The sequence below is a fragment of the Amblyomma mixtum genome, chromosome 8 (genome assembly GCF_055824585.1).
Source record: "Amblyomma mixtum isolate Tamu chromosome 8, ASM5582458v1, whole genome shotgun sequence".
NCBI classification, from domain to species: domain Eukaryota; kingdom Metazoa; phylum Arthropoda; class Arachnida; order Ixodida; family Ixodidae; genus Amblyomma; species Amblyomma mixtum.
This window is the reverse complement of record NC_143019.1, coordinates 31,874,271-31,901,646: the sequence shown is the minus strand read 5'-3', so window position 1 is coordinate 31,901,646 and position 27,376 is coordinate 31,874,271. Positions and strand designations below refer to the sequence as shown.

General features: G+C 43.0%; 2 protein-coding genes across 2 annotated transcripts; one reads left to right on the top strand and one right to left on the bottom strand.

Annotated features, from left to right (window-relative positions):
- Positions 1 to 3,758: 3,758 nt before the first annotated feature.
- LOC149331914 (sulfotransferase ssu-1-like) lies at positions 3,759 to 7,062 on the top strand. Its single transcript, XM_089556916.1, has 2 exons — positions 3,759 to 3,927; positions 5,715 to 7,062. Exon 2 carries the CDS (start codon positions 5,775 to 5,777, stop codon positions 6,765 to 6,767), a length of 993 nt encoding a protein of 330 aa, XP_089413042.1. The 5' UTR covers positions 3,759 to 3,927; positions 5,715 to 5,774; the 3' UTR covers positions 6,768 to 7,062.
- A 728-nt stretch (positions 7,063 to 7,790) lies between these two features.
- On the bottom strand, positions 7,791 to 13,112 carry LOC149331913 (sulfotransferase 1E1-like). The gene is made up of 2 exons (XM_089556917.1): positions 12,980 to 13,112; positions 7,791 to 9,464 (listed from the first exon to the last, which is right to left on the bottom strand). The coding sequence occupies exon 2, from the start codon at positions 9,441 to 9,443 to the stop codon at positions 8,502 to 8,504; it is 942 nt and encodes a 313-aa protein (XP_089413043.1). The 5' UTR covers positions 9,444 to 9,464; positions 12,980 to 13,112; the 3' UTR covers positions 7,791 to 8,501.
- Positions 13,113 to 27,376: the final 14,264 nt, after the last annotated feature.

Here is a 27,376-nt window from a genome sequence, read left to right as displayed (position 1 = left end):
TTTGTTGTAATGTTTATTTTTCTTTTTGTAGGGGCGTGTTTTTTTGCTGTCTTACGATATTCTTGCAGAATTTTGCTGAATTGCTTTTCATGTCCACACTGTGCTGTATGAATGCAGGGTGCTTAGGACCCAGTCAGGTGACCTCATGTGTCATCTTTAGCCCTCTTCACCTAGACAATTGTATTTTGTCTGAATTTCAATCAATTTCAAATTTCAAGTGGCCATTTCAAGGATAACAACTGGTACGCTTCGTGCCAACACTTTTCATCGATACAGGAATTTCCTAGCTTAAAACAAGACTAGTTCAATTAGGCAAAAAGTAACCCTAGAGCGCGAGACTGAGCCTTTTTCTTGACGATTCCTTCTAATGATTTATTTATCCTTTGAGATCACCCTTCAAACATTACAGGACACTACTGACGTTAATTAAACATTACATGCGCCGAAGCTTGAAGTTCGAGCATTATTGATCGCACCTCGCTCCTCGCGCCTCGCAAAGAATAAAGGCACTATGCCGAGAAATATCAGGATATCAAAAGAAGCAAGTGAAACAGGCTTTTTCAACGTGAGCCCAATTTCAATACAAGGCTTAGCGATGCATTGAACATGGAAATTGTGGCCTTGAAGCTGTCCGACACGCTCTCCGCTCAGGCGCCATATTAATCGCATGAGGCTCATAGTTCTGTAGGAACGTGAATGTCTAACTGGCAGAAAAAACCATATGCTAAATCATGGTCACAAGTAGAGACACCATGAAAGTGCCTTTCTAAGTGATTGAAATCTCAATATCTAATGGCAAGTTGCTGTCTCGAAAAACCTGACTCGTTCGTTTTCGCAGAACGCAGCGTCAGTCGCATTGGTAACAAGGGGGAAACATGGTCGCAGGGAAGTCAGCAGTGCTGAAATGCAATTGAAGGAAAAAGTGCAAGCGTTCTTCGTGTGATTACTTTTCTTGACTCTGCTTCGTGCTGCTTACTTCAATTAGTCAAATCCTCTCTTCTCTGAGCCGCGGTGGCTCAGTGGTTATGGTGCTCGGCTGCTGACCCGAAAGACGCGGGTTCGATCCCGGCCGCGCCGGTCGAATCAAGATGTAGGCGAAATTCTAGAGGCCCGTGTGCTGTGCGATGTCAGTGCACGTTAAAGAACCCCAGGTGGTCGAAATTTCCGGAGCCCTTCACTACGGCGTCCCTCATGGCCTGGGTCGCTTTGGGAAGTTAAACCTCAATAAACCAATAAACCAATAACAATACCTCGATCCCTAGTACGGTGTATTGGAATAAATTCTTGGATTTCTTATTCTCCTGCGCATCGTTGTTTTGTCAGTTTTACTTTTCCAGGAACTGCTGCAATCGCTTCGTGCGCTGTCTTTTCTTACTCATGGAGAGAGGTTTTGGACTAAGGAAGTTTGCGTCACTTTGAGAACGTGCAATCTCTGCGCAGGGCCTTTCTTTTTGGCCGCCATGTTCGTACTCTGGGCCGGGACCTATTTAGTCAAATCCTCTCTTCTAGCTTGTCAGCAGCAACCTGCCATGGTTGTCAGGTGGAGTGTTACGCTGCTGGCCATCCTCGGGAATCTTCGCATTGCAACCACCTTCCTAATATCCATTCCTCTCGCTCCGTGAAAGGTGGCGCTTCGCTCTGCTACTACCTACCACCTGCCAGGGGATAGGGTGACCTGTAACCAGTCAGGTGGCGTGTTACACCGAAGACGACGACGACTACATGGAAAGAGCTGCGCGAATAAAAAAAAAAGATGTTACTAACTTGTATCGTTGCGCCTTCTTGCGTTACGTTGCCCAGAGTACAATAAGGATTTCAAAGTTTGAAGAGAACTGAAAACGGCAGTAGCCCACGCGCTGTCACCTCGTTGCTTCGCCAGTGGATTATAAATATACCAGTGGGTAATTTTTTAGTCGCATGTACACGGTGTCCTAAAAATCATGAGAAGGTTAGAAAAACAATACCAGAATACTAGGACTTGTGGAAGCAATGCCTTAGGAATCATATATCATTTTTTTTTATCGACTGCGAAAATATTCTCAAAATTGGGAAAATATTGAGTAAGGAAATAGGGGAAGACACAGTAGCATGCTGATCGTTATGAGAAATATTTCGCATCTTTCGTTAGCTGGGAAGAAAAAGCACGCTGTTAGCTATATCAAGGATAATAAATTCACCTAAAACAAAGAAATTAGTACTAGGTAGTGCACACCCTAAGAAAAAGCTGTGAGTTCGCAATGAACACATTTTTTTTTGCCAGTAGCCTTCAAGGGTTAAGTTGTATTTTACCAGTATTGCCTGCGTGAAGCACATTTCTCATCTTCATCCTCGGCGGTTCTTATGCTACACCCCCTGCCATATCACCACTCCTCCCCGGGCCTGAGCACTTCACGAAAACCACGAACAATCACAATAATTATTCTCACAGTTTTTCAGTAGACGTTCTAGGTGTGCCAAAATCAATTATTTATTTATTTTTTATTGAAGTTACTCACAGGCTCCTTTACATTGGAGCATTGTGTGAGTGGGGCAGTACATAGAAGTTAGAGAACAGTGCAAAAAAACAAACAAAAACAACGACTGAAGAGAAACCTTATACAATAGTTAGCAAGAGGCACTCAGTAAAATAGAAATAGAGTATAATACAATACACAATAATTACATGTTTCAAAATGTGGCAACATGGAAATGGAACACAATTTGACAGTGAGGCTAAAAAGTGCACAAGTTAGTTCACACTAAGCAGCAATAAAACAGATTTTTCGCAAGAATACAGAGAACTGAGACACTAGGCGAGGATTGTGGTTATTTTATCATGAAACGTAGCAGGATTTCTGGTATTAGTAGCATCGTCAGGAAGGCTGTTCCAATAGTTTATGGCACGTGGGAGAGCAGACATGTTGAATGCTTTTGTATGACCAAAAATACGCGTAAAGCTGCTATGATTATGGAGGCGATGAGATGTGCGACATGGCCGTGACAAAGGTAATGTGTGACTGTGAAGACTGAAAACCATTTTATGAAATAAGCAAAGAAGTGCTACGGTACGACGGGATTCTAAAGACTCATGTGATAGCGATAACTTCATCTTAGTGACGCTGGAATGCCGGTTATAATCGCGGTTATAACATTTCAAGAAATGTTGGCGATTTGCTGCGTGTTCTTATTCTCCAAAAAGATTACTGCTTCCTAATCAATTATATGGTTCCGTAGCTGCAGCCATTGATTAGTTTATAAGCTATATTCACTTTTTGAAAATCTGACCTGGAGAAAGGTCGTAGTAGTGTTATCGAAAAGCGCATAAAAGAAGCCTGTACTGTGCTTTTTTCGAGCGCTGTCGAAATTTGCCCTCACTGTGTACGCTATCTTCGTTCCCTTCATCTACGCTAGCTACCACTTCTGACTTCAGGTTTCGTAATGAAAGAAAGTAAGAAAGAATGACAAATAGGGCAAATAACACAACGCAAAAAGAAAACCCTTCAAAATATTGCCCCTACAAAAGAAACTTTGCAAAGCCCGTGGCGGATACAAACAGCTGGGTCGCTCGCAAAAGCAGCAATCTTTTTCCACTGCACTTTTAACTTTTATTTTAGTTCGAAGCCTCAACCGGTCAAGCCAGCATTCGGATCGCGTCCATTTCCCTGATAAGAAGTGTTGTAGAGATAGGAATAAGCATATTGCCTGCAGGCGGTCCTGCTGTAGTTTCTGATCTCAAAAACAACAGCTGCACCTTTACCAATCCAAATTCTGGACCCCTAGCTCGGAGTTCGTCAGTTCTGTTCACTCAACCGCGAGAGACTGCGGGATCTAGCGAAAGTTTCTTACTGAAGGAGATTGGCAAAAAGGACAGTACTTTACGCCGGGTCAACGCCGACTGAAACCGAACGCAGCGAAGCTTCCTCAAAAACTTCGATACCAGACGTAAGGGTGAGTATTTGTGGTCCGACTTAATCATTACAAATGCGGTGGAAGCTTGCAGAACATAGACGTATCCATAGAAACTAGAGTACACGCGGTATTCTAAGTGTACTTCAGAGCTACAGAGGGGCACTTTTGGCTTGACGAGACTCCCGAAAATATGCCATGCTGGGACTAGGACGACTGCTCGACGACTTAAGATGCGGATAGCTGAAACTAGGAATCTGGCTGGCAGTGCCCTTTCTCATTGGACAGAAATCTCAGGGAAAGTGTGCAGGGAATTTGATCAGTTATTTGCGCAAATCTTAGACACCTATGTTGCGAGCAATCATATTCATCCAGAGAAGCCCATCGCCGCAGCAAAAAAATAAAGTATTCGTGTTCCGACATGATGTATTAATAAACGGGAACAATGTATCGAGATAGCTTTGATTTTCTGCCCTAAAGCACTTATCTTCACCATCAAAGCTGCATACTTGGGCCGGGACAAGTTACGAAAACACGTCACTGCGCGGTAACTGCAAATAGGTTCGTAGAGCGAAGATTGTTGGGTTCACTCTAGCTATGTTCGTAAGCGGTCACTTGTTTTGTCTCGGAAAGTCTTAAAGAAGGCAATAATTGTGGACACAAGAAGTATTGGCCAAACTAAGTTCGTACAGTAGCTGATCTATTTGAGGGTGTTTTCACACTAAACGTATTCCGACAGAAGCGTATATATGGAGAGATCTTTAAATCCTAGCAGATGTTTAGTTTAAAGGGATTAAAAAATACGCCGATGCGGTATGGGCATGTGGCTACAGGGAGCAAGAGCAGGTTGTGAAATTTTTGGCATCCGAAATAGAAGGCCAGTGATTTAATCAATTTCCTGAATTGGCATAGTGGTTTGAAATATAGAATTTCAGAAATGTGCCTTTGAAAGCTCTATCAGATGGATTTCCTACTTTCCAAATTTATAAACTGGCGCCACTGCCCGACGTATCGTTGCCGAAATCAAGCTAACTACTACATATTAATGCACAAAGACTGCATCTCTTTTTTTTTCCGGATTGAAAGAGGGAGTGGCTAATTTTAACACAAATGAAACACAGGAAAGCCAACATAAAGAGCTTTGAAATTCGCATTTTCACCTTCAGTGTTTCAAACCAAAATGCCGATTCTGAAATTTTAAACTTCCGGCTTTCGATCGATGCGGTCGTCCCGCAATTCCGCAGTATAATCTTAGACCTAAATCCAACAATTATAAGCTTCAGTACTTTATTTTAGATAATAGTATTTGTTTTGTTACAGCTCTGTCATGCACAAAACGCTGCCTAGCAGCGCAATCCAGTGCAGAGACCGCATCGAAGTTTCTCGCAATCTTTATAAAATAAAATTAAAAAAAATAAAAAGCGCTCCTTACATAAAAAAAACTTCCAGAAGTGAGTATCGGGAAGAAAATCAGGTTTTCAGCGCATTTGGCTTAGCATTAAAGTGTGAAAGGCTAAACAGAATGAAAAGATTGATAAAGTAAAATCGTTCGCAATACGAGGGGCCCTCACACGAAATAAACGTTTCAACTAAGCTTGCGAGAACAATTGCGGATAAAAGAGAAACACTTGTTTGTTTTCCTCCTCTGATGGACTTTTAAGGTAATAAATTGAAGTGAACTGAACACTTCCCTAGAATATTGCTTAGTTGTAAAAAAAAATCCTGCTGTTTATGTATTTTGTAAGCTCATTCTTTCATTCTTTGTGAAACCCCGAAAAAGAAGATGGTGTCATTTTTTGTGCCGCTCATTTTTTTCTATGGCCTTTCAGCGAGAAGCTAACACCTAACCCGTGCCCCTGCGTGCAACGTAAGAACCGAGTAAAACAAGAATGGCTAGCGAGGCGTTCAGAGACATTCATGGTCTTCATATCGGCAAGAGTTTTCCTGTAGACGCCGTCCTTTCCACGCTGGCTTACAAGCCGCAGCCTGGAGACCTGTTCATTGTCACTTATCCTAAATGCGGCACTTCGTGGATGCAGCAGATTGTGTATAACATCCTCATGGATGGAGACTTACCCGACGATAAAACCGACGCAATCTTGCGTCTGCCATTCCTCGAGATCCAAGGAGCCGACGCCGCTACGTACGGTTTGAAACCCGGAGCTTACAAGACCCACCTGCCTTTCCACATACATCCTTACTCGCCAGATGCTAAGTACATCTATGTGGCACGGAACCCTTACGACTGCTGCGTCTCCTTCTACCACCACACAAGGAACTTCCCCATGTACCACTTCGAGAATGGCACATTAGATGAGTTCCTTGACATGTTCGTGGCAGGTAAGGTTGACTTCGGCGACTACTTCGACCACCTGCTCTCCTGGTACGAACATCGCAATGACGCCAATGTGCTGTTCCTCACATTCGAGGACATGAAGCGCGACACCAAAACCGCTGTGCTCCGTGTCGCGGAGTTCATGGGAGAGCCTTACGGAAGCAAGCTTTGCGAAGACAACGCCCTTTTGGAGAAGATAGTGAATGCCGTTTCGTTTGAGAGCATGAAAGACACTCTGAATGCCAAGTTCGATGCGAAAGGCAGCAAGGAAGATAATGCGGAACCAAAGAGTAGCGGCTGTGTCAACACTCCGTCAAAGAAAGACTGGAACCAGGCTCAGCTCAAAGGCTTCGAGGCATTTAAAACCTTCTTCGCCAAACCAATGAAGGGTGACTTCGCGCGCAAAGGGGTTGTGGGTGACTGGAAACAAGTGTTCAACAGTGAGCATATCGCCAAAATGAAGCGTTACATAGGTTTGAAAACAGCAGGAAGTGATGTAATGAACCTGTGGAAGGACGTTCCGGTCGAATATGATACGCGGTGCTGAACGGTAGTAAGAACCTGTCATTATTATTAAAAGCCATGGCACTGCGGCTACCGCCCGTTTCGGAATTTAGAGGAAGAGCCTGAATAGAATAAACACGGCGGTTGACAAGAATGCTGATGCTCCTTTGAGCCTAGCTATAATGGTGCTTCTTTTTTAACTGACTCCCTGTTTTTTTTTTCTTTCGCAGCCACCTGTTATTAGCCCGATGACTTGTTTTGTGATGCTTCGGGAGTAAAAAAAAAAGAAAGTAAATTTTTGTTTCATGTTCGCAAAAAATATGAAGCTGTCGATGCGATGAACGTTGTTTTTGTAATCATTTGTGGTAATACCTTCAAGTGTTGCGAGTAGATCTGTACGATTAAATAAATGAATAAACAAGGTCAAAACTTTCGTCCATTGAAAATCATTGCTTTCTTGCCCCGCAGCTCAGAGAAGAGACGAAAAATACTTCTCCTCTGGGCTTTTATTAAGCGCCCAGGGGTAATCGCAACTGTTTCATTGTTTCAGAGATACGTTGATGAGTTATTTAGTATAAAATATGCCTATTTCATGCATTTCAGAAACAAATGTTTTGTGAATAATAGAAACGTTGTATACTTATTTTGAATTGCGTAGCAGCAAATGTTCGTCAGATTTTAGAATGCAACAGAAATTTCACTGAAGGTAGACAGACATGCTCAACCGCACGGTAGCTGACGGGAAAAGATACATTGGCCTGCCACGTTTTACATCAGCCGTAAAGGGCGAAAGGCAACGATTCTGGCTTTTATTGCCTGAATTAATTTCTTTACGTAGCTTACTTCAGTGTAAGAGCATCTGCAGTGTTGATTAGATGCGTAACTGTTTTGAAACAATCGCTTTGCTACGCAGTCGGCACACGCTACCTCGCACCGTGATTATTAAGATTCTTTGAACGAGAGTAAAAAGGCAACAGTCATAAGCGGCACCTGTCATTGCAACTTCGTGCTATTCACTGATAATGATTACGAGGAAGCATACGCAATAAACATTCAGTCAAGCAAAAACGAAATAAAGCATAAATTTATTAAAAAAACGCAAATGATTTACATACTGAGGACAAAGGGCCCAGAGGAACAACAAAGGGAAGAAAAATGTCGGACACATTTTAAAATACTGCCGTCTTTCATCAACATTTCAGGCTGAATGTGATTGTAATTTAATTGGTTCAAAAGCAATACGTTATTTTGTAAGTTGTGACCTTCCAGGGCTCAGCCTAACGTGTCTGCTTGTAGGAATTGCTGAATCACTTCGGCCATTGTACCAGCACACCTCTCCTTTGGTCTTCTCAATACTAGCGTTAAGACGCCTGGTGAGAAATTTTGACCCTTGTTTAGTTATTACAGTCCGCACACACACAAAATAACTTTAAACTCGCCTTAAACTCGCCATTATCGCTGCGTGTGGCGCGCAGGTTGCGCAGTAGATTTCCATTTTCAGTGGCAAAATGACATTCAGAATACCCTCGGGAGATTCTACATCCGTATATATCATTGTAGCTGATGCCGTGTACCCAGGCAGAGCAGGCTTTTGCCTGAGAGACTAGAAAAAATCTTGCGCTTTTTCCCTCTATGACTTTGTGTAGTTTTGGATGGCATTGGATTACATATTGTTTAAAATCACTACACCCTGCCATGAAGAGGCAATCGGGAGCAAGAACTGTCGTTATCACTTACAGGGATTTCAAGGCTTATCGTAAAACACAGCACTGTACACTCACGGAAGGTCAACATCCTTCCAGAGACTCATCAGGTCACTTCCTGCTGTGGCCTTCGCTATTTTCTCTTTCATTCGTCGAATCTGTTCAGGCGAGAAGTGATTCCTCCAGTCGCCGACTTGTCCCTTCCGCACAAAGTCGCCAGTCATGGGGACTTTGATGAAGTCAAGTAAAGTGGAAAGTCCTTTCTTCAGCTCCGGCCTCACTCTTTCAAGCATTGACGCATCAAGCCCGGCATGCTGCTGGGAACTGAAGTTTAACGTCTTCTTCATGTTTTCTAAGCTGGTCTTCTCGAGAATACGTTCGAGGAGTTCCGGGTTTTCCTTCAGCTTCTTCTCCCTTTCAGGCCCGAGGAAAGAAGCGATCTTGAGAACATGTCCACGCGTGTCTTTCTTGAGTTCCTCGTACGTCACGAAAAGGACGTTGGGCTCATTGCGGTGTCTGTACCAGGACATCACATTCTCAAAGTAATCCCCGTAATCAACTCGACCTTGGATAAACAGCTCGAAGAACTCGTCGAAAGTGGCGCTGTCGAATTTGTACGCCGGCATGTGTTTAATGTGGTAGTAAAAAGAGACGCAGGTGTCGTATGGATTTCTTGCAATACAGATGTACTTCGCCTCTGGTGCGTAAGGGTTCATGCTAAAGGGAAGATGAGTCTTAAAGGCTGAAGGCCGCGGAGCGTAAAGTGCGGCCTCGGCACCTTGCATTTCAAGGCAAGGCAGTCGGATGAAATAGTCCAGGGGATCTTTGGGGTCTTCCGCGTCCATCAGGATATTGTAGATGATGCGATGAGTCCATGTAGACCCAGATTTCGGGTATCCTGCGAGAAATATGTCTCCTGGTTTTGGCTTGTATGCGATAGTGGAGAAAACCGCGTCGTCCGGGAAGTGCTTGCCCAGATACAGTCCTTCAATAACCCGGAAGATTTCAGCCGCCATTTTTACGCTTGGGGTGATTCCCTGGTGAGAGAAGCAGAAACAAAGCAAAATTTCAATGACACCTTTCAAGTGCTTGATTTGAGAGAGGTTAGTTTTCAGTCGCGCAAATCCTGGAGCAGAAACTATTAGTAGAGCTAGATGTAGTGTTTACTATTGCACATTTGCTCAGGGTGTAGCCGAACTTGAGACGAGGTTTAAAGAAAAGTGTTGCATAGTGGATGGGTGAAACCGTAGACATATTCTTACCGTTCCTGTTGCAAAATCAGTTTTTTTTAAAATCTTGACACTTCTTTAATCAGCAAATATGCATAATGTAAAATGTGTTCTGTTCATTGAGACCGAAGCGCATTTATTAAAATTCTGGATGGGTTTCAGAAGCATTGTATTCTCTCTATTGCACCTACGTACCGGTTGCGTGCGTCTAAAGATGTTAACCACAGGGCCTCATTCTGGGACTATTAGTGCGACATTTACCACACCCGATAGAATCTCTCTACATGACAGATGAGGTATGCGATGATGATGATGACCTCTGCGAACTTGGTACCTTCATAGGCTCGTAAAGCTCTAGAAAGCACCCCAAAAAAGCCGGCCCTATGACAAGGAGGTTTTAACACACCCTGTAACTTTTTCGTGTTTTCTTTTTTTCAGTATTCATTCCCGAAAAAATGTGAAGAACCATGTGGTTCTGCTGTTCAGTTAGCGTATTGTAGCGCTTCCGATATGCGACTTGTCGTTTTAAAAACGAAGCGTGCGCGTTGATCATGCCCACGTGAGCGGCCTCCGATCCTTTTGACGAGTGTCTAAGGATAAAAGGAAGAAATATGCAGAAGCTGCGTTCAGCAAACAACCTTCATTCCTTTCCCTTCCTCTATTAGGTTTTCGGCGGGATGCCTGATAAAAGCTTAGTTGAATTCTGCTTTAGATAGCTTGTCTATAACTCCTGGAAGGCGGCGCGCTCTCATCACATGTTCCGAACGAAGGCGCTGCTAGGCTGACCTTGACTGCAGTGACCGCTTACTTCGACTCGATTAGTGCGTACGCTTTGTTCGGTCGAAACATCAGCGGTGGCGCCTCAATAATTTATTGCAAGAGGGAAGGCACCTGATAGTCTCTTTTCAATTTCGTAGCTTTTTCAGAAAAAAAAATTCGCTGAGTAGGTACACTGCTATAATAAAGGGTATCGGCTGTTCCTGAACGGCGTCTACAAGTTTGCACAAAACACGGGGGTCTAAAATTAATATAACTGCGTTCACGTAGTTAATAGTATCTAAATAAAGAATTGGATGAAATTGAGAAAATTATCAGGGTTGAGCAACACGTCTGCAAACATTATATCGTTGGTTTCACCCATATGCGCAGTGGCAGTGGTTTGTAAGACTTGGCTCAACTTAGGTGAAACACCTGGTATGACACCGTATACGCGTAATTATACGCATTGAAAGCTACAAAAGAAGCAACGCGAGCAGGTCGTATGTGAAAGGCAAAGAAGCTACAAAAAATTCAGCAGTGAGACGTGTGTAGGAAGATGACACGCTCAAAAGGGGCTTCAAACAAGAATTGTAGTGTTCTTATAACACTGCGAATTAAAAATATACATCCAAAGCTTCTTTGACTTTAAAAAAAAAATTAATGGCTTGCTCATGCTGGTGCACTTGGAAGGGCCAAGAAATCGTCTGCAGGAATGGATGCCACATTGCTTTCCATACGGCCAAGCGTATCGCCTGTTCGCACATATTTATGCAGATCTATGCCGCAAAGACTGGTCGTAATAAATCTTATTGAACAGTAACCGAATGCCCAGCTTATGCTCAGCTGCTCGGCTTAGAGTTAAGTGTACTACATTTGGCGTGTGTATGAGAAATGAAAAACTGCGGCGACCTGCATGGGAGCATTGCAAAAGCAAAACGTCCACATACTATATCGACGCCCGCTGCTGTTGTTACGTCCATGTACTATCGTGAGCAATATGAGCAGGAACACAGGAGCGCGATAGCCTCGAACCCTAATGGCAGCGAAATGCGGCGGCCGCTGTACGAAACAAAGTGGAAAGGGCGCCACGGTTCGCCTAACTGCTGGCACTCCCGCCTCGCTGACGCTGCTGCGAAACGGCAGCTGATTGCGTGTCAGCGGCTGCTAGCGATGATAAGACTATTGTGGCACGCAGAACGTGGCAATGTGTCGAAAACAATGTTGCTTTTACTTGGGCGTGAATGCTATTACACGCGCTACAGTATGGGGGCGGTATCACTGCCATACGTCCCGCGCATATCATAGAAATAGAGAGAGCGAGAAGCATTTTGCGCAGAACTGCAGGGGACAAATTGCCACGTTCTGCGTGCCATAATCGCAGCCGATGACATGCAATCAGCTGCCACTGCGCAGCAACGTTAACGAGGCGGGAGTGCCGGCAGTTAGCGGAACCGTGGCGCCCTTTCCACTTTGTTTCGTACAGCGGCCGCCGCATTTCGCTGCCATTAGGGTTCGAGGCTATCGCGCACGCGCTCCTGTGTTCCTGCTCATATTGCTCACGATAGTACACTATACCAATGTGCACTGCTATTTTGACATCTAAGTGCACTTTTGCGCGTTTTTTCGCGTTTACTTAACTAGTTACTCATGATAACCACATTTTCCCCACGGCAACATTATAACACACACTATCTGACACAATCACACCTTTCACACATTTATCTTCAGAGAATGACGTAATCATGCGGACAAAATTGCGGACACTTTTTGCTGACGCGAAAGAGCCATATAATGCTCTCACATTAATAAGCACCGTATCACAGAGAAATTCGTGCAATGCCAGGTCAAGCCATGCAAACGACATGAATTAATATCTCACTATTCCGAACGGCTTTCGCTGCGGCTGAATAGAAGACCATACCAACGTCGCCATACACTTGCATAGGAAACGTTGACAGTTAATTTTTGTGGAAACTACTAGGCTTCTATAGCTTTAACTACTGGAGGAAGGCTCCGAGTATGTAGGACAAGGCTTGAATACTGGTCGTCGCGGCCACATTTCGATGGACGCGAAACACAAAATGCTCCCTTTGTGCTGTGCGTTGTCAGCACAGGCTAAATAATTGAATGCGGTCTAAATTACTCCGCAGTCGTCGACTGCGGCGTCTATCCTAACCGATGTGCCGCTTCGAAAACTTACATTCTAGAATTGATTTTTTTGTTGTTGCAATTTTTCATTCTATGACGCGCACATATAAAACACGCTTGGTCAGCATACTGAGGCCCTCCTGTTTGCCCTTCTCTCCCGCCCACCATAACTAAGCAGTGCATCGAGCAGACAGAAAAGAGCTGTTATGCGCTATGCAGGCCTCTGTTGTTCCGTCAGAAAAAGCAGACAACTAATGCTTCTCGATCTCGAAATAATGCCTGGCAAAAGAAGCCACGACTGGGAAAAAGGAAATACGGAGCGGTGAGGAAGCACCTAGAAGCACAGCCCAGGCGGAAAACGATAAAAACACGCATTCACAGGCCCAACGGCTTCACGGACAATTAAAATAACTGACCTTGCCAAAACAGCCGGCGCGATGAAGCCGCTCGCTCAAACTGCAGTCTTGCGTGTGCCGTAATGGAGACCTGTTCGTACGGGGAAACGACTGGAGCGAAAGACAAGAGTGCGTCTGGCTTGGCAACGTTATCGACTGCGTGCAAAAGGGGCGTTGCGCAATCCTCTGTTGCCGCGCATGTTCGACACGCTCGCTAACCGGGGCGCTCCTATCGTCGCCGATAAGAGTGAGCCGCCGCAGCGATTAGATATCACTGCTCGGACAGAATTGTTGGTTTCAAATAAGACATAACGGGCCCACGAAGAATACTTTCTGTAGCGGGCAGCTGCCGCTGCGCTGCCAGCCTTCAAATCACGCGTCCACACTAAGTGAACTAACCCTCGCTTTTCGCGAGTCTTTCCACAATTGCTTTCTGGGTGCCCAAACCGGCGTTCCGGCCAATAAGAATAGCGGTTTCCCTGTCACCTGTAAGCTGCCTAGATGGTTAACGAACCGTAACAGTGTAGCTGAACTGGTTCACGTCGTCGGCAAATATTTTTCTGCAGGTACACGCTTTTTTTATTCTCGTTCAGTCCAGCCGATACGCAAAAGAAGAACGGATACATAGCTTATCAAATCTTTCGCGATCAAGTACAGGTTTTCAGTCCTCTAAGGGCATTAAAAGACAATCTTAGTCTCGACGCCGTCGTGGTCGCATTTTGATGGCAATGAACTGCAACACAGACGTAAGGCCAGTTCCCAGATCTGCACAGAGTGTTTAGGTGCTTGGGTGTGGGTCAGGAATTGTAACCAAATTTAAAAGACGGCCATCAAAGATAACAAAATTCATGAACAAGGCCGAGGTACCCCTAGCCGTTCATCCATGCACATTTAGAATAAAAGCTCAAGAACTTACCAGGAAACCACTGACTATACTTCATTTTTCCCCATACAACGCACGACGCAGGTGTCACGTGACCATATTAACGTCATAGCGTTAAGGGTCCTGTTCAGCGGAGAGCCCGTCGTTGGCGTTGGCGTGTCGAAAAAATCCGGTTTGGTCGAGAGGGTCGTGACGTGACTCGTATACCTACGGAACTGAAAGTAATTAGAACATTAGATAAATTGTAGCTATAAGATAGCAACATCACTCTTTACTGGTAAGAATGTAAATTTATTGCGCTCAGAAGAAACTTGGGGCCATTGGAAGAGAAACGAACCAGTGACTCTAGGATCCCAAGTACGACACGCTACCCGGGCCCTTGGCATCGAGGTACGTTCATTCGACTTCTTTAAAGGGATGCATTTTGTGCAATGTGTGAAATGAAAATATGAAAATAAAAAAGCTAGAGGAGGAAATAGCAATAAAAAGTGCATAATTGTACGTAAGTTAACATCACTCACTTAGACTGACAGCATGCGGTTGCATGATTTACCACGTGGCATTCATTAACACTACAGCGTCATACACCTAAGGCGATGCTCAAGAGTAGCTCATTAAGATTCTTACTCGGTGTGCTGTAGCTGATTAGTGCATTGTATATCGTATATAGACGCCATATTTCTGCAAATAGAATAGTTCTAACGTGACAGCGGTTAAACAGTAATGAGAGGCAATTCGAGACGGACAAAAGTGGCCCCCTGAGGATTTTATCAGGGGTCGGGTCCGCGGTAAAACATTTGACCTTCTTAAACATTGTGCTTCTTACTCGAGAGAAAGCAGAGAAAGAATTTGTTCGGGGATTTGTTCAGTTTTGAAGACACATATATCTTTGATGCTTTCTTCCAATGCATTTTGTGTATCGATATCAGGTGTCGCTTGACGAAAATGAAAGTATCGGAGTATCGGTATCAAAAATACATTTTTAGTGCATCTTGTTTTTTAACAATAGTCGATACTAATGAAAAATGGCAGTGGATTAGCTCAGCTATGCCAGGTTATACGTAGCGAGAGGTACGGTATATCCCTGGTTACGTCTGGTTGTTTTGCTTATCATCATGGCTACGTGTTAGACATTAAAGACGAGACATGTGGTGAAGGCGGCACGTGTTATTCAGCTTTATTGACTGCTAGAGGCGAACGGCGTCTGCTCCGCGGTCGGAGCGCGGCGCACCAGCTGCGCGGCTCTGACGTCCCTCGGCTCCTCGCGCATGCGCAGAACTGACGACTGACAGCCACAGTGAAACGGCGCGACTGCGTGTAATGTAGCTCTCGCTACAAAACGTTCAGAGGTGCTGCTTACGTGGCATGAAGGCTAAAGCTTTAGTGCGTCAGTTGGAGCGCTCGACTTCAATGCAGGTTGCGCACTTAGAAATGAAACGAATACTCGTCTCTGAACGCTGATTTCACAAACACTGAATCCACAAATCTGAGTGAAACAGTCGGACACTCTTTTCGAATATCTCTCGCGAGCTATTCTTAAATCTGACGAAGAAACATATGATATATGTTAAGAGAAGTCGTATGACTGCTCCCGGAACGATACACGACGAACGACTGCGTCAAATTTTTGACACAAAAATTGCTTTTTCAGGAAAGAAAACGGCGCAGTAACTGTTTCGTATCTCGGTGAACACCTCAACCGCGCCGTAAGGGAAGAGGTAAAATATGGGAAGGCATAGAACTGAAGATACCATGTAATCGGTTCGAAGCGAGCATCTAACCTGACCAGCTATATGCAAAGAGCAATGGTATGGCGGCACCCGGAATGCAGTAGGATAAACGGTTGCTCAAAATTTTGCTACGAATGTAGTCAGGAATACTGGCGCCACATTGGGGTCAGCCTGAGTGTTTGACATAAGACGAACCAAATGTATGTGATTGTTTGAGATTGAGCCACTTGGCTTGCTGTGTGCGTCGTACGGTCGCATGATGACGTCACCGAACTTTTCTTGCCATCGCTGGATACACTAGATACACTAACACATGCGGCCGGCTTTTCTCATAATGGGGTTACTAAGACTTTCGCCTTAAAAAGTACTGCCGATTCTGAGGCTTCTGTGAGTCAGACTTTCAGCCACTGGCACTTACTTGGGCGGAAAAAAGGGCGATGGTGTCAAGTCAAGTCAAGTCAACTTTATTCCAGACATGTAAAGAAAATCACATGGCTGAGGAGGAGGGAAAAAAAGCCCCAATATTGCGGCTTGACAACGTTCCCTTCCCCTAAACTACATCGGCGGCAGGGATAATGAAAGCACATAAAGCATACATACAAAACACTTAGTTCACAATTTGAACAGAACAAAAAAAAAATCGAAAAATAGGAATGTACGGTTTATTCGCAACCGGAAAAGCAATCAACATAATATATCTTACATCACATATAAAAAGAAAAGGCATTTCAAAGCAAACACATTCCAACACAAAGAGCAATCAAGGCATCGCAAAGGCAAGGCTAACAAATATTATAAAAATCAAGTTTTCATCTGTTGGTTCGAAGGCAAACGAACGGAAGAGCTGGGTAGGCGAAATTGATTAAGCAAAGTAGGTAAGGCGTAATTTAGTGTCTGAAATCCGTAATTAGTGTGAGGACGTGGAACATACCAAACTTCATGATGACGACAGAAGCCAACAGCCACAGAAACCAAGGGGCACAGGGGATTTTTTTTTATTTATTTATTTTTACGAGTTAGATGGGAGTGCGTATTTTCGCGCAAATTAATAGTTTCTTCTAAGAAAGGCATTCGACTTTCGGACAAGGATTTGTACAGTTGGAGGAGGCGAAAATCATAAAACGAGGAAACTTTAATTATATTTTATTTTGAGTATAAAGACCTAGAAGACGAAAAAGCAGGCACATTTCCTATTGCTTTCAGCGCGGTTTTTTGTACCGTTAACAGCATGTTTCTATTGGTGGCTGTAGTGCTGCCCCAGAATAAGTTACAATATCTTATATTGGATTCGAACAGTGCGATATACAAGAGAAGCTTGGTTCTCTCAGGTAGCATATATTGCAGTTTTCTATTACAGTTAGAGGCGATGCCAGTGGCGTTGGCACCGTCAGTGTTCATTCTTGCCAACTTCATTGCTTGGCAGACAAATGACACACACCTTGCGCTTGAATGATTGAAGACAGGCTCGCAGTTGTGGCATAAACTCCCATTCGCCCCTGTGTAAAGTTGCAGTCGCTGCGGACAGAAATGGACGACTTTCGCCGTTACGCTCAAGTGCTCGAAGAACATTCGTTGTTTGCTTTGTCAGCCCGATTAAGGGCTGCGCTCTTTCAGACCCGAGTAAATGGGGTCATCAGCTCCGATGCTATCTTTAAGATAAGGACTGCAGTTTGAAAGTTTTTTTTTTTTTAAGCGAGAAAGGTAGCAACGACTGAAGCGAAAAAGGAAAGGTATATGCTGTTTTCTTAAGAATTAATATCACACTGATCTCTATTAGTATAAGATCTGGTATCACGATAATCCTTCATCTGAGAAAAGCATTTTGGAGTGCTCTCAACTACTCCTGTGGCTGCAGAAAAAAAAAAGCATTTTCAATTTCTTTTTGAAGGTACAGTCGCCGTCAAAAGTAAATGGAAGGCGACTTTGTCAAAAAAATTTAATTTCTTTAAATCTAAAGCATAATGGTTCATGTTTGTTGCTGCACAGTGGAATTCGCACAATCACAATTAGTGTGCACATATGTATTCAAGGATGCATGAATTGAGCCGGCAATGATTAAATTTCTTTGTTAATATTGCCTTCCATTTACTTTTGACGGCACCTGTACATACTACAGAGCAAATGATTTAAGATATTTTGCTGCAATAGATTCTCGAAAGTCGTTCTAAGGAACGCTGTGAAAGTATAAATGTTTATACCCAACCTAATTAAAAGCTTAATTCAGCTAGAGTTAGTTATTTTGAACCAAAGTACCTCGTGCTTCATGCATACTTCCGTGAAGATTGCTCTACGCGAAATCACGCACTAACTTCCAAGAAACGAACACACAATAAATGCTCTTGGAGATCTCGCGTCTATGCGGTGAGCGCTGGGAATAATGAAAAGACTGATGAAATTTATGCGTTTCTGGTTGAATTGACCTTTTCGAAGATTACGTTGTCGCCGAGTTAGGTATTGAGCAAGTGTTCAGCGTAGAGGAATATATAAAAATGAGGAATCCTAAAGTGAGCTGTTACGAAGTTTCCGACATGCGTGGCGTCATGTACACCAGACAATGAGACGCATCAAGTTCCTTTGCATCGTAGTCGTACTCATCACTGTTCAAGTGGCGTGAGTATGTTTGTTTGGTTTATTGGTTTATTGGGGTTTAACATCCCAAAGCGACTCCGACTATGAGGAACGCCGTAGTGAAGGGCTCCGGAAATTTCGACCACCTGGGGTTCTTTAACGTGCACTGACATCGCACAGTACACGGGCCTCTAGAATTTCGCCTTCATCGAAATTGAGCCGCCGCGGCCAGGATCAAACCCGCGTCTTTCGGGTCCGTAGCCGAGCGCTCTAACCACTGAGCCACAGCGGCGGGGCGTGAGTATGTTTGATTGTAGTATGTTTGTATCAGCGGCTATGAATGCGGGTATTCCATAAAACCAGCCCGCAGGCCCCGAGGGTTGCTGTTATTTGGAAACCAATTTTGCCATCTTGCGTAAAAGGTTTCAGATATGGTTGTTCTAAGATTTCAGTTTTGCACTTAAACAAATAATACGAGAGCCAATGATTCTACTTTTCAAGAATTGAGCGCCCGGGACGTGCTGCATAATCCAAAAAATGCGACAGGCATTGTGACCGGGTAACTCCTCCCCCCTGCACCGACTGCCATATCGAATGCTCACATGACGCCAAAAGGACATATACGGAGCAGTGTCGTCTGCTATCGTTTCTGCAATGTGCGAAACGAGGGCACTTATACCATTTACTTTCGTGGGTGACAGAAATAGCAGTTGTCCTTAATATGCGCGTGACTGGCGGCCAGAAATATACAACAGTAATGTAAGTTTTCGTCCGACCGGTCACACTGGGCAGTTGCAAAACCTATAGACTGTCGGTATGCAGATGCCGTTGCTGACGCACCGTTACTTCCCAATAGACCATCGGCGACTTATCACTGAAGTGCGAACCGACCAGCTGCAACATAAATTTGAATCGGAAACATTTCTTCACTCGGCGTCCTGTCTTCAGTGTTATTTCTGTGTTCCATATTGTGTTTTGCACTGCCTTCTTATGATTCGAGTGTGAAAACACTAGCTCCAACATAAATTGTAATTGAAAACGCTTTTTCAGCGGCCGTCCTGTATTCAGCGTTGTTGCTGGGTTCCATATCGTGTTTTGCACTGCCCCCTTATGATTCGAGTGCGAACCAACTAGCTCCAACATAAATTTTAATTGAAAACGTTTCTTCAGTGCCCGTCCTTTATTAAGCTTTATTTCTGCCTTCCATGTCGTGTTTAGCGCTGGACTCTTATGATTCCAGTGTGACACAACTAGCTCCAACATAAATTTTAATTGAAAACGTTTTTTCAGTGCCCGTCCTGTATTAAGCTTTATTTCTGCTTTCCATGTCGTGTTTTGCGCTGGCCTCTTATGATTCGAGTGTGACACAACTGGCTCCAACATAAATTTTAATTGAAAACGTTTCTTCAGTGCCCGTCCTGTATTAAGCTTTATTTCTGTGTTCCATATCGTGTTTTGCGCTGCCCTCTTATGATTCGAGTCTGAACCAACTAGCTCCAACATAAATTTCAATTGAAAACGTTTCTTCAGTGGCCGCCCAGTATTCAGCGTTATTTCTGTGTTCCATATCGTGTTTTGCGCTGGCCTCTTATGATTCGAGTGTGAACCAACTAGCTCCAACATAAATTTTAATTGAAAACGTTTCTTCAGTGCCCGTCCTGTATTAAGCTTTATTTCTGCTTTCCATGTCGTGTTTTGCGCTGGCCTCTTATGATTCGAGTATGACACAACTAGCTCTAACATAAATTTTAATTGAAAACGTTTCTTCAGTGGCCGTCCTGTATTAAGCTTTATTTCTGCTTTCCATGTCGTGTTTTGCGCTGGCCTCTTATGATTCGAGTATGACACAACTAGCTCTAACATAAATTTTAATTGAAAACGTTTCTTCAGTGGCCGTCCTGTATTAAGCTTTATTTCTGCTTTCCATGTCGTGTTTCGCGCTGGCCTCTTATGATTCCAGTATGACACAACTAGCTCCAACATAAATTTTAATTGAAAACGTTTCTTCAGTGCCCGTCCTGTATTAAGCTTTATTTCTGCTTTCCATGTCGTGTTTTGTGCTGGCCTCTTATGATTCGAGTGTGACACAACTGGCTCCAACAAAAATTTTAATTGAAAACGTTTCTTCAGTGCCCGTCCTGTATTAAGCTTTATTTCTGTGTTCCATATCGTGTTTTGCGCTGCCCTGTTATGATTCGAGTGTGAACCAACTAGCTCCAACATAAATTTCAATTGAAAACGTTTCTTCAGTGCCCGTCCTGTATTCAGCGTTATTTCTTTGTTCCATATCGTTTTTTGCGCTGCCCTCTTATGATTCGAGTGTGAACCAACTAGCTCCAACATAAATTTCAATTGAAAACGTTTCTTCAGTGGCCGTCCTGTATTCAGCGTTATTTCTGTGTTCCATATCGTGTTTTGCACTGCCCTCTTATGATTCGAGTGTGAACCAACTAGCTCCAACATAAATTTCAATTAAAAACGTTTCTTCAGTGGCCGTCCTGTATTCAGCGTTATTTCTGTGTTCCATATCGTGTTTTGCACTGCCATCTTAATGATTCGAGTGTGAACCAACTAGCTCCAACATAAATTTAAATTAAAAACGTTTCTTCAGTGGCCGTCCTGTATTCAGCGTTATTTCTATGTTCCATATCGTGTTCTGCGCTGCCCTCTTATGATTCGAGTGCGAACCAACTAGCTCCAACATAAATTTCAATTGAAAACGTTTCTTCAGTGGCCGTCCTGTATTCAGCGTTATTTCTGTGTTCCATATCGTGTTTTGCGCTGCCCTCTTATGATTCGAGTGTGAACCAACTAGCTCCAACATAAATTTAAATTAAAAACGTTTCTTCAGTGGCCGTCCTGTATTCAGCGTTATTTCTGTGTTCCATATCGTGTTTTGCACTGCCATCTTAATGATTCGAGTGTGAACCAACTAGCTCCAACATAAATTTAAATTAAAAACGTTTCTTCAGTGGCCGTCCTGTATTCAGCGTTATTTCTATGTTCCATATCGTGTTCTGCGCTGCCCTCTTATGATTCGAGTGCGAACCAACTAGCTCCAACATAAATTTCAATTGAAAACGTTTCTTCAGTGGCCGTCCTGTATTCAGCGTTATTTCTGTGTTCCATATCGTGTTTTGCGCTGCCCTCTTATGATTCGAGTGTGAACCAACTAGCTCCAACATAAATTTCAATTAAAAACGTTTCTTCAGTGGCCGTCCTGTATTCAGCGTTATTTCTGTGTTCCATATCGTGTTCTGCGCTGCCATCTTATGATTCGAGTGTGAACCAACTAGCTCCAACATAAATTTCAATTAAAAACGTTTCTTCAGTGGCCGTCCTGTATTCAGCGTTATTTCTGTGTTCCATATCGTGTTCTGCGCTGCCCTCTTATGATTCGAGTGTGAACCAACTAGCTCCAACATAAATTTCAATTAAAAACGTTTCTTCAGTGGCCGTCCTGTATTCAGCGTTATTTCTGTGTTCCATATCGTGTTCTGCGCTGCCATCTTATGATTCGAGTGTGAACCAACTAGCTCCAACATAAATTTCAATTAAAAACGTTTCTTCAGTGGCCGTCCTGTATTCAGCGTTATTTCTGTGTTCCATATCGTGTTCTGCGCTGCCCTCTTATGATTCGAGTGTGAACCAACTAGCTCCAACATAAATTTCAATTAAAAACGTTTCTTCAGTGGCCGTCCTGTATTCAGCGTTATTTCTGTGTTCCATATCGTGTTCTGCGCTGCCCTCTTATGATTCGAGTGTGAACCAACTAGCTCCAACATAAATTTCAATTAAAAACGTTTCTTCAGTGGCCGTCCTGTATTCAGCGTTATTTCTGTGTTCCATATCGTGTTCTGCGCTGCCATCTTATGATTCGAGTGTGAACCAACTAGCTCCAACATAAATTTCAATTAAAAACGTTTCTTCAGTGGCCGTCCTGTATTCAGCGTTATTTCTGTGTTCCATATCGTGTTCTGCGCTGCCCTCTTATGATTCGAGTGTGAACCAACTAGCTCCAACATAAATTTCAATTAAAAACGTTTCTTCAGTGGCCGTCCTGTATTCAGCGTTATTTCTGTGTTCCATATCGTGTTTTGCGCTGCCATCTTATGATTCGAGTGTGAACCAACTAGCTCCAACATAAATTTCAATTAAAAACGTTTCTTCAGTGGCCGTCCTGTATTCAGCGTTATTTCTGTGTTCCATATCGTGTTCTGCGCTGCCATCTTATGATTCGAGTGTGAACCAACTAGCTCCAACATAAATTTCAATTAAAAACGTTTCTTCAGTGGCCGTCCTGTATTCAGCGTTATTTCTGTGTTCCATATCGTGTTTTGCGCTGCCATCTTATGATTCGAGTGTGAACCAACTAGCTCCAACATAAATTTCAATTAAAAACGTTTCTTCAGTGGCCGTCCTGTATTCAGCGTTATTTCTGTGTTCCATATCGTGTTTTGCGCTGCCCTCTTATGATTCGAGTGTGAACCAACTAGCTCCAACATAAATTTCAATTAAAAACGTTTCTTCAGTGGCCGTCCTGTATTCAGCGTTATTTCTGTGTTCCATATCGTGTTCTGCGCTGCCATCTTATGATTCGAGTGTGAACCAACTAGCTCCAACATAAATTTCAATTAAAAACGTTTCTTCAGTGGCCGTCCTGTATTCAGCGTTATTTCTGTGTTCCATATCGTGTTCTGCGCTGCCCTCTTATGATTCGAGTGTGAACCAACTAGCTCCAACATAAATTTCAATTAAAAACGTTTCTTCAGTGGCCGTCCTGTATTCAGCGTTATTTCTGTGTTCCATATCGTGTTCTGCGCTGCCATCTTATGATTCGAGTGTGAACCAACTAGCTCCAACATAAATTTCAATTAAAAACGTTTCTTCAGTGGCCGTCCTGTATTCAGCGTTATTTCTGTGTTCCATATCGTGTTCTGCGCTGCCATCTTATGATTCGAGTGTGAACCAACTAGCTCCAACATAAATTTCAATTAAAAACGTTTCTTCAGTGGCCGTCCTGTATTCAGCGTTATTTCTGTGTTCCATATCGTGTTCTGCGCTGCCCTCTTATGATTCGAGTGTGAACCAACTAGCTCCAACATAAATTTCAATTAAAAACGTTTCTTCAGTGGCCGTCCTGTATTCAGCGTTATTTCTGTGTTCCATATCGTGTTTTGCGCTGCCATCTTATGATTCGAGTGTGAACCAACTAGCTCCAACATAAATTTCAATTAAAAACGTTTCTTCAGTGGCCGTCCTGTATTCAGCGTTATTTCTGTGTTCCATATCGTGTTCTGCGCTGCCATCTTATGATTCGAGTGTGAACCAACTAGCTCCAACATAAATTTCAATTAAAAACGTTTCTTCAGTGGCCGTCCTGTATTCAGCGTTATTTCTGTGTTCCATATCGTGTTTTGCGCTGCCATCTTATGATTCGAGTGTGAACCAACTAGCTCCAACATAAATTTCAATTAAAAACGTTTCTTCAGTGGCCGTCCTGTATTCAGCGTTATTTCTGTGTTCCATATCGTGTTTTGCGCTGCCCTCTTATGATTCGAGTGTGAACCAACTAGCTCCAACATAAATTTCAATTAAAAACGTTTCTTCAGTGGCCGTCCTGTATTCAGCGTTATTTCTGTGTTCCATATCGTGTTCTGCGCTGCCATCTTATGATTCGAGTGTGAACCAACTAGCTCCAACATAAATTTCAATTAAAAACGTTTCTTCAGTGGCCGTCCTGTATTCAGCGTTATTTCTGTGTTCCATATCGTGTTCTGCGCTGCCCTCTTATGATTCGAGTGTGAACCAACTAGCTCCAACATAAATTTCAATTAAAAACGTTTCTTCAGTGGCCGTCCTGTATTCAGCGTTATTTCTGTGTTCCATATCGTGTTCTGCGCTGCCATCTTATGATTCGAGTGTGAACCAACTAGCTCCAACATAAATTTCAATTAAAAACGTTTCTTCAGTGGCCGTCCTGTATTCAGCGTTATTTCTGTGTTCCATATCGTGTTCTGCGCTGCCCTCTTATGATTCGAGTGTGAACCAACTAGCTCCAACATAAATTTCAATTAAAAACGTTTCTTCAGTGGCCGTCCTGTATTCAGCGTTATTTCTGTGTTCCATATCGTGTTCTGCGCTGCCCTCTTATGATTCGAGTGTGAACCAACTAGCTCCAACATAAATTTCAATTAAAAACGTTTCTTCAGTGGCCGTCCTGTATTCAGCGTTATTTCTGTGTTCCATATCGTGTTCTGCGCTGCCATCTTATGATTCGAGTGTGAACCAACTAGCTCCAACATAAATTTCAATTAAAAACGTTTCTTCAGTGGCCGTCCTGTATTCAGCGTTATTTCTGTGTTCCATATCGTGTTCTGCGCTGCCCTCTTATGATTCGAGTGTGAACCAACTAGCTCCAACATAAATTTCAATTAAAAACGTTTCTTCAGTGGCCGTCCTGTATTCAGCGTTATTTCTGTGTTCCATATCGTGTTTTGCGCTGCCCTCTTATGATTCGAGTGTGAACCAACTAGCTCCAACATAAATTTCAATTGAAAACGTTTCTTCAGTGGCCGTCCTGTATTCAGCGTTATTTCTGTGTTCCATATCGTGTTCTGCGCTGCCCTCTTATGATTCGAGTGTGAACCAACTAGCTCCAACATAAATTTCAATTAAAAACGTTTCTTCAGTGGCCGTCCTGTATTCAGCGTTATTTCTGTGTTCCATATCGTGTTTTGCACTGCCATCTTAATGATTCGAGTGTGAACCAACTAGCTCCAACATAAATTTAAATTAAAAACGTTTCTTCAGTGGCCGTCCTGTATTCAGCGTTATTTCTATGTTCCATATCGTGTTCTGCGCTGCCCTCTTATGATTCGAGTGCGAACCAACTAGCTCCAACATAAATTTCAATTGAAAACGTTTCTTCAGTGGCCGTCCTGTATTCAGCGTTATTTCTGTGTTCCATATCGTGTTTTGCGCTGCCCTCTTATGATTCGAGTGTGAACCAACTAGCTCCAACATAAATTTAAAAATTTAAAGCATAGGTCTGGCTACCCATCTCAACTGAGATAAGTACTTCACACACATCAAAAGTTTCATAAATCAGTCAGCTATTGTTTCGTTACTTTAAAATTGCAGATGCTCGGTAGCAAACTGAAACCATAATTTATTGCCCCAGGGCTACATTTAAAAAATATATGTGAAGACTATTTTCAACGCAGCAACGTCAGGTAGTTCATGCGATTTCGCAGTTTTCAGACATTTCAGCTTTTCGGTGGACTTTTGGGCGCTGAAAAGCTGAAATGTCTGAAAACTGCGAAATCGCATGAAGTACCTGACGTTGCTGCGTTGAAAATAGTCTTCACATATTTTTTTTTAAATGTAGCCCTGGGGCAATAAATCATGGTTTCAGTTTGCTACCGAGCATCTGCAATTTTAAAGTAACGAAACAATAGCTGACTGATTTATGAAACTTTTGATGTGGGTGAAGTACTTATCTCAGTTGAGATGGGTTACTGTAGCCAGACCTATGCTTTAAATTTTTAAATGGCTTTTCAGCGCCCCAAAGTCCACCGAAATAATAGCGGTGTTTATTTTTTTGTTACGTTTTAGAGCTGTCGAAAGCGGTAAAATAGCTGAAGGAGCAATACCACATCTTCGTTCGGCTCACCTGGTTAGTGCCATTGGTGTAAAGACTCGGCACAATTTTCCTAAAAGTCGTCGCCCGAGACTGAGGACATATCGTCCCTTCAGTCAATATTTATATTCCAGCCAGAGAAAAACATTATAAAGATTAGAAATAAGGAAGAATGAAGACACAAAAATCCACTCCGCTCTTACTATTGTTTACGCAGTTTCTACTGGCTCTTGATATCTCTACGCCACCATCCTACACTCTTTTCATAATGTCAGCTGTACATCTTTTGACTGATTTCGGTAATATCAAATCTTTATACAAACAATTAGGCTGATTTGGGCCTTCGGAGAACACTGACGCGTTTAAAACAAGTGAACGGATTCACATGCATTTCGGAGCCATAAAGGCGCTTATGTGAAACGTGAAGGTGTGCTTCTTGACTGGTGTTTTATACATTTATTTTCACACCTTTAAATGGTTCTGCATGGACTGTCGGCAGGGTCTCAAGATATTGGCTTCAGTTATGGCTGGGGCATAATATCTCTGCAGTAAGGGAACCCGACATTAAACATATTGTGTAAACATTTGTGCATGCAGTGACCGAAGGGGATAGATTCCTTACTCGACGCAACCTTTGGTGCCTTACATGCTAGACTAGCATAAAAGCGGTGCTCGGTTAACATTTTTGAATGGATTTCGACGTTTCTCCGAGATCTTGCGATTTTAAGAGCCAAAAATAGGAATAATCCTTTTATTCTTTTCCCGTCATCTGCCATCTGAACTGGTTCCGTAGCAGATGATCTGGCGCTTATTCGACAACCTACATATCATTTCCAGGCAACCAGCTGGTAGGAGTTGATGTTATTTCACTACTACCTGCAAGATGGAATTATAGGAGCACATTAACAAAGGAAAATTGTTTAAAGAAAATTGGTTGGAAAGAAGAATACAAAGAAGGCATTGTGCTTACAATCTTGACCGCTTTATGAAGTTCACTTTGTTGTCGAATTAAACGCATCCCTCATTTAGGCCTCCCACTTGCTATGACGCCAGTAAAAACCACGCTATGAACACTGTGTGAAATTAAGATACTGTTGTTACGAAGAGGAAAAAGACTTTATACACGAGCAATTTAACACGTGTAGAAAAAGCTGAACCACTGAAGAAATTAGTTAGCCATTTTAGTCTTGGTGCGCTGAAGAAACTTCTAACAAGCACTGAAATATTGCGAAATAACAGAACGAGTGAGGTCATCTATTAGATGAGTGACTAATATTTATTACGATGGCCTTCCTTTACATATTCTGAAGGTTTTAATATTTCGGAAGCAGTGCATACTTATAGGTTTAACATGTTTTCCGGCTAATCTGGACACGCATGCCTGTGATCTGATAAATCTTTCTGTAGATTTCACGTCTAGTGATGCTAAAGATTACTGCTTCCTGAAAGCCGCCCTGAATGCTCAAGCAGCCATATGTTTACTATTTTCTGTGCAATGAATGTCACGAATGTTGCGTGCTCTGGAAACCATGCGGCATCTAAACTTCACCAGTATGTTGCCACTACGTTACCTATTCACTTATAAACTGCACAGC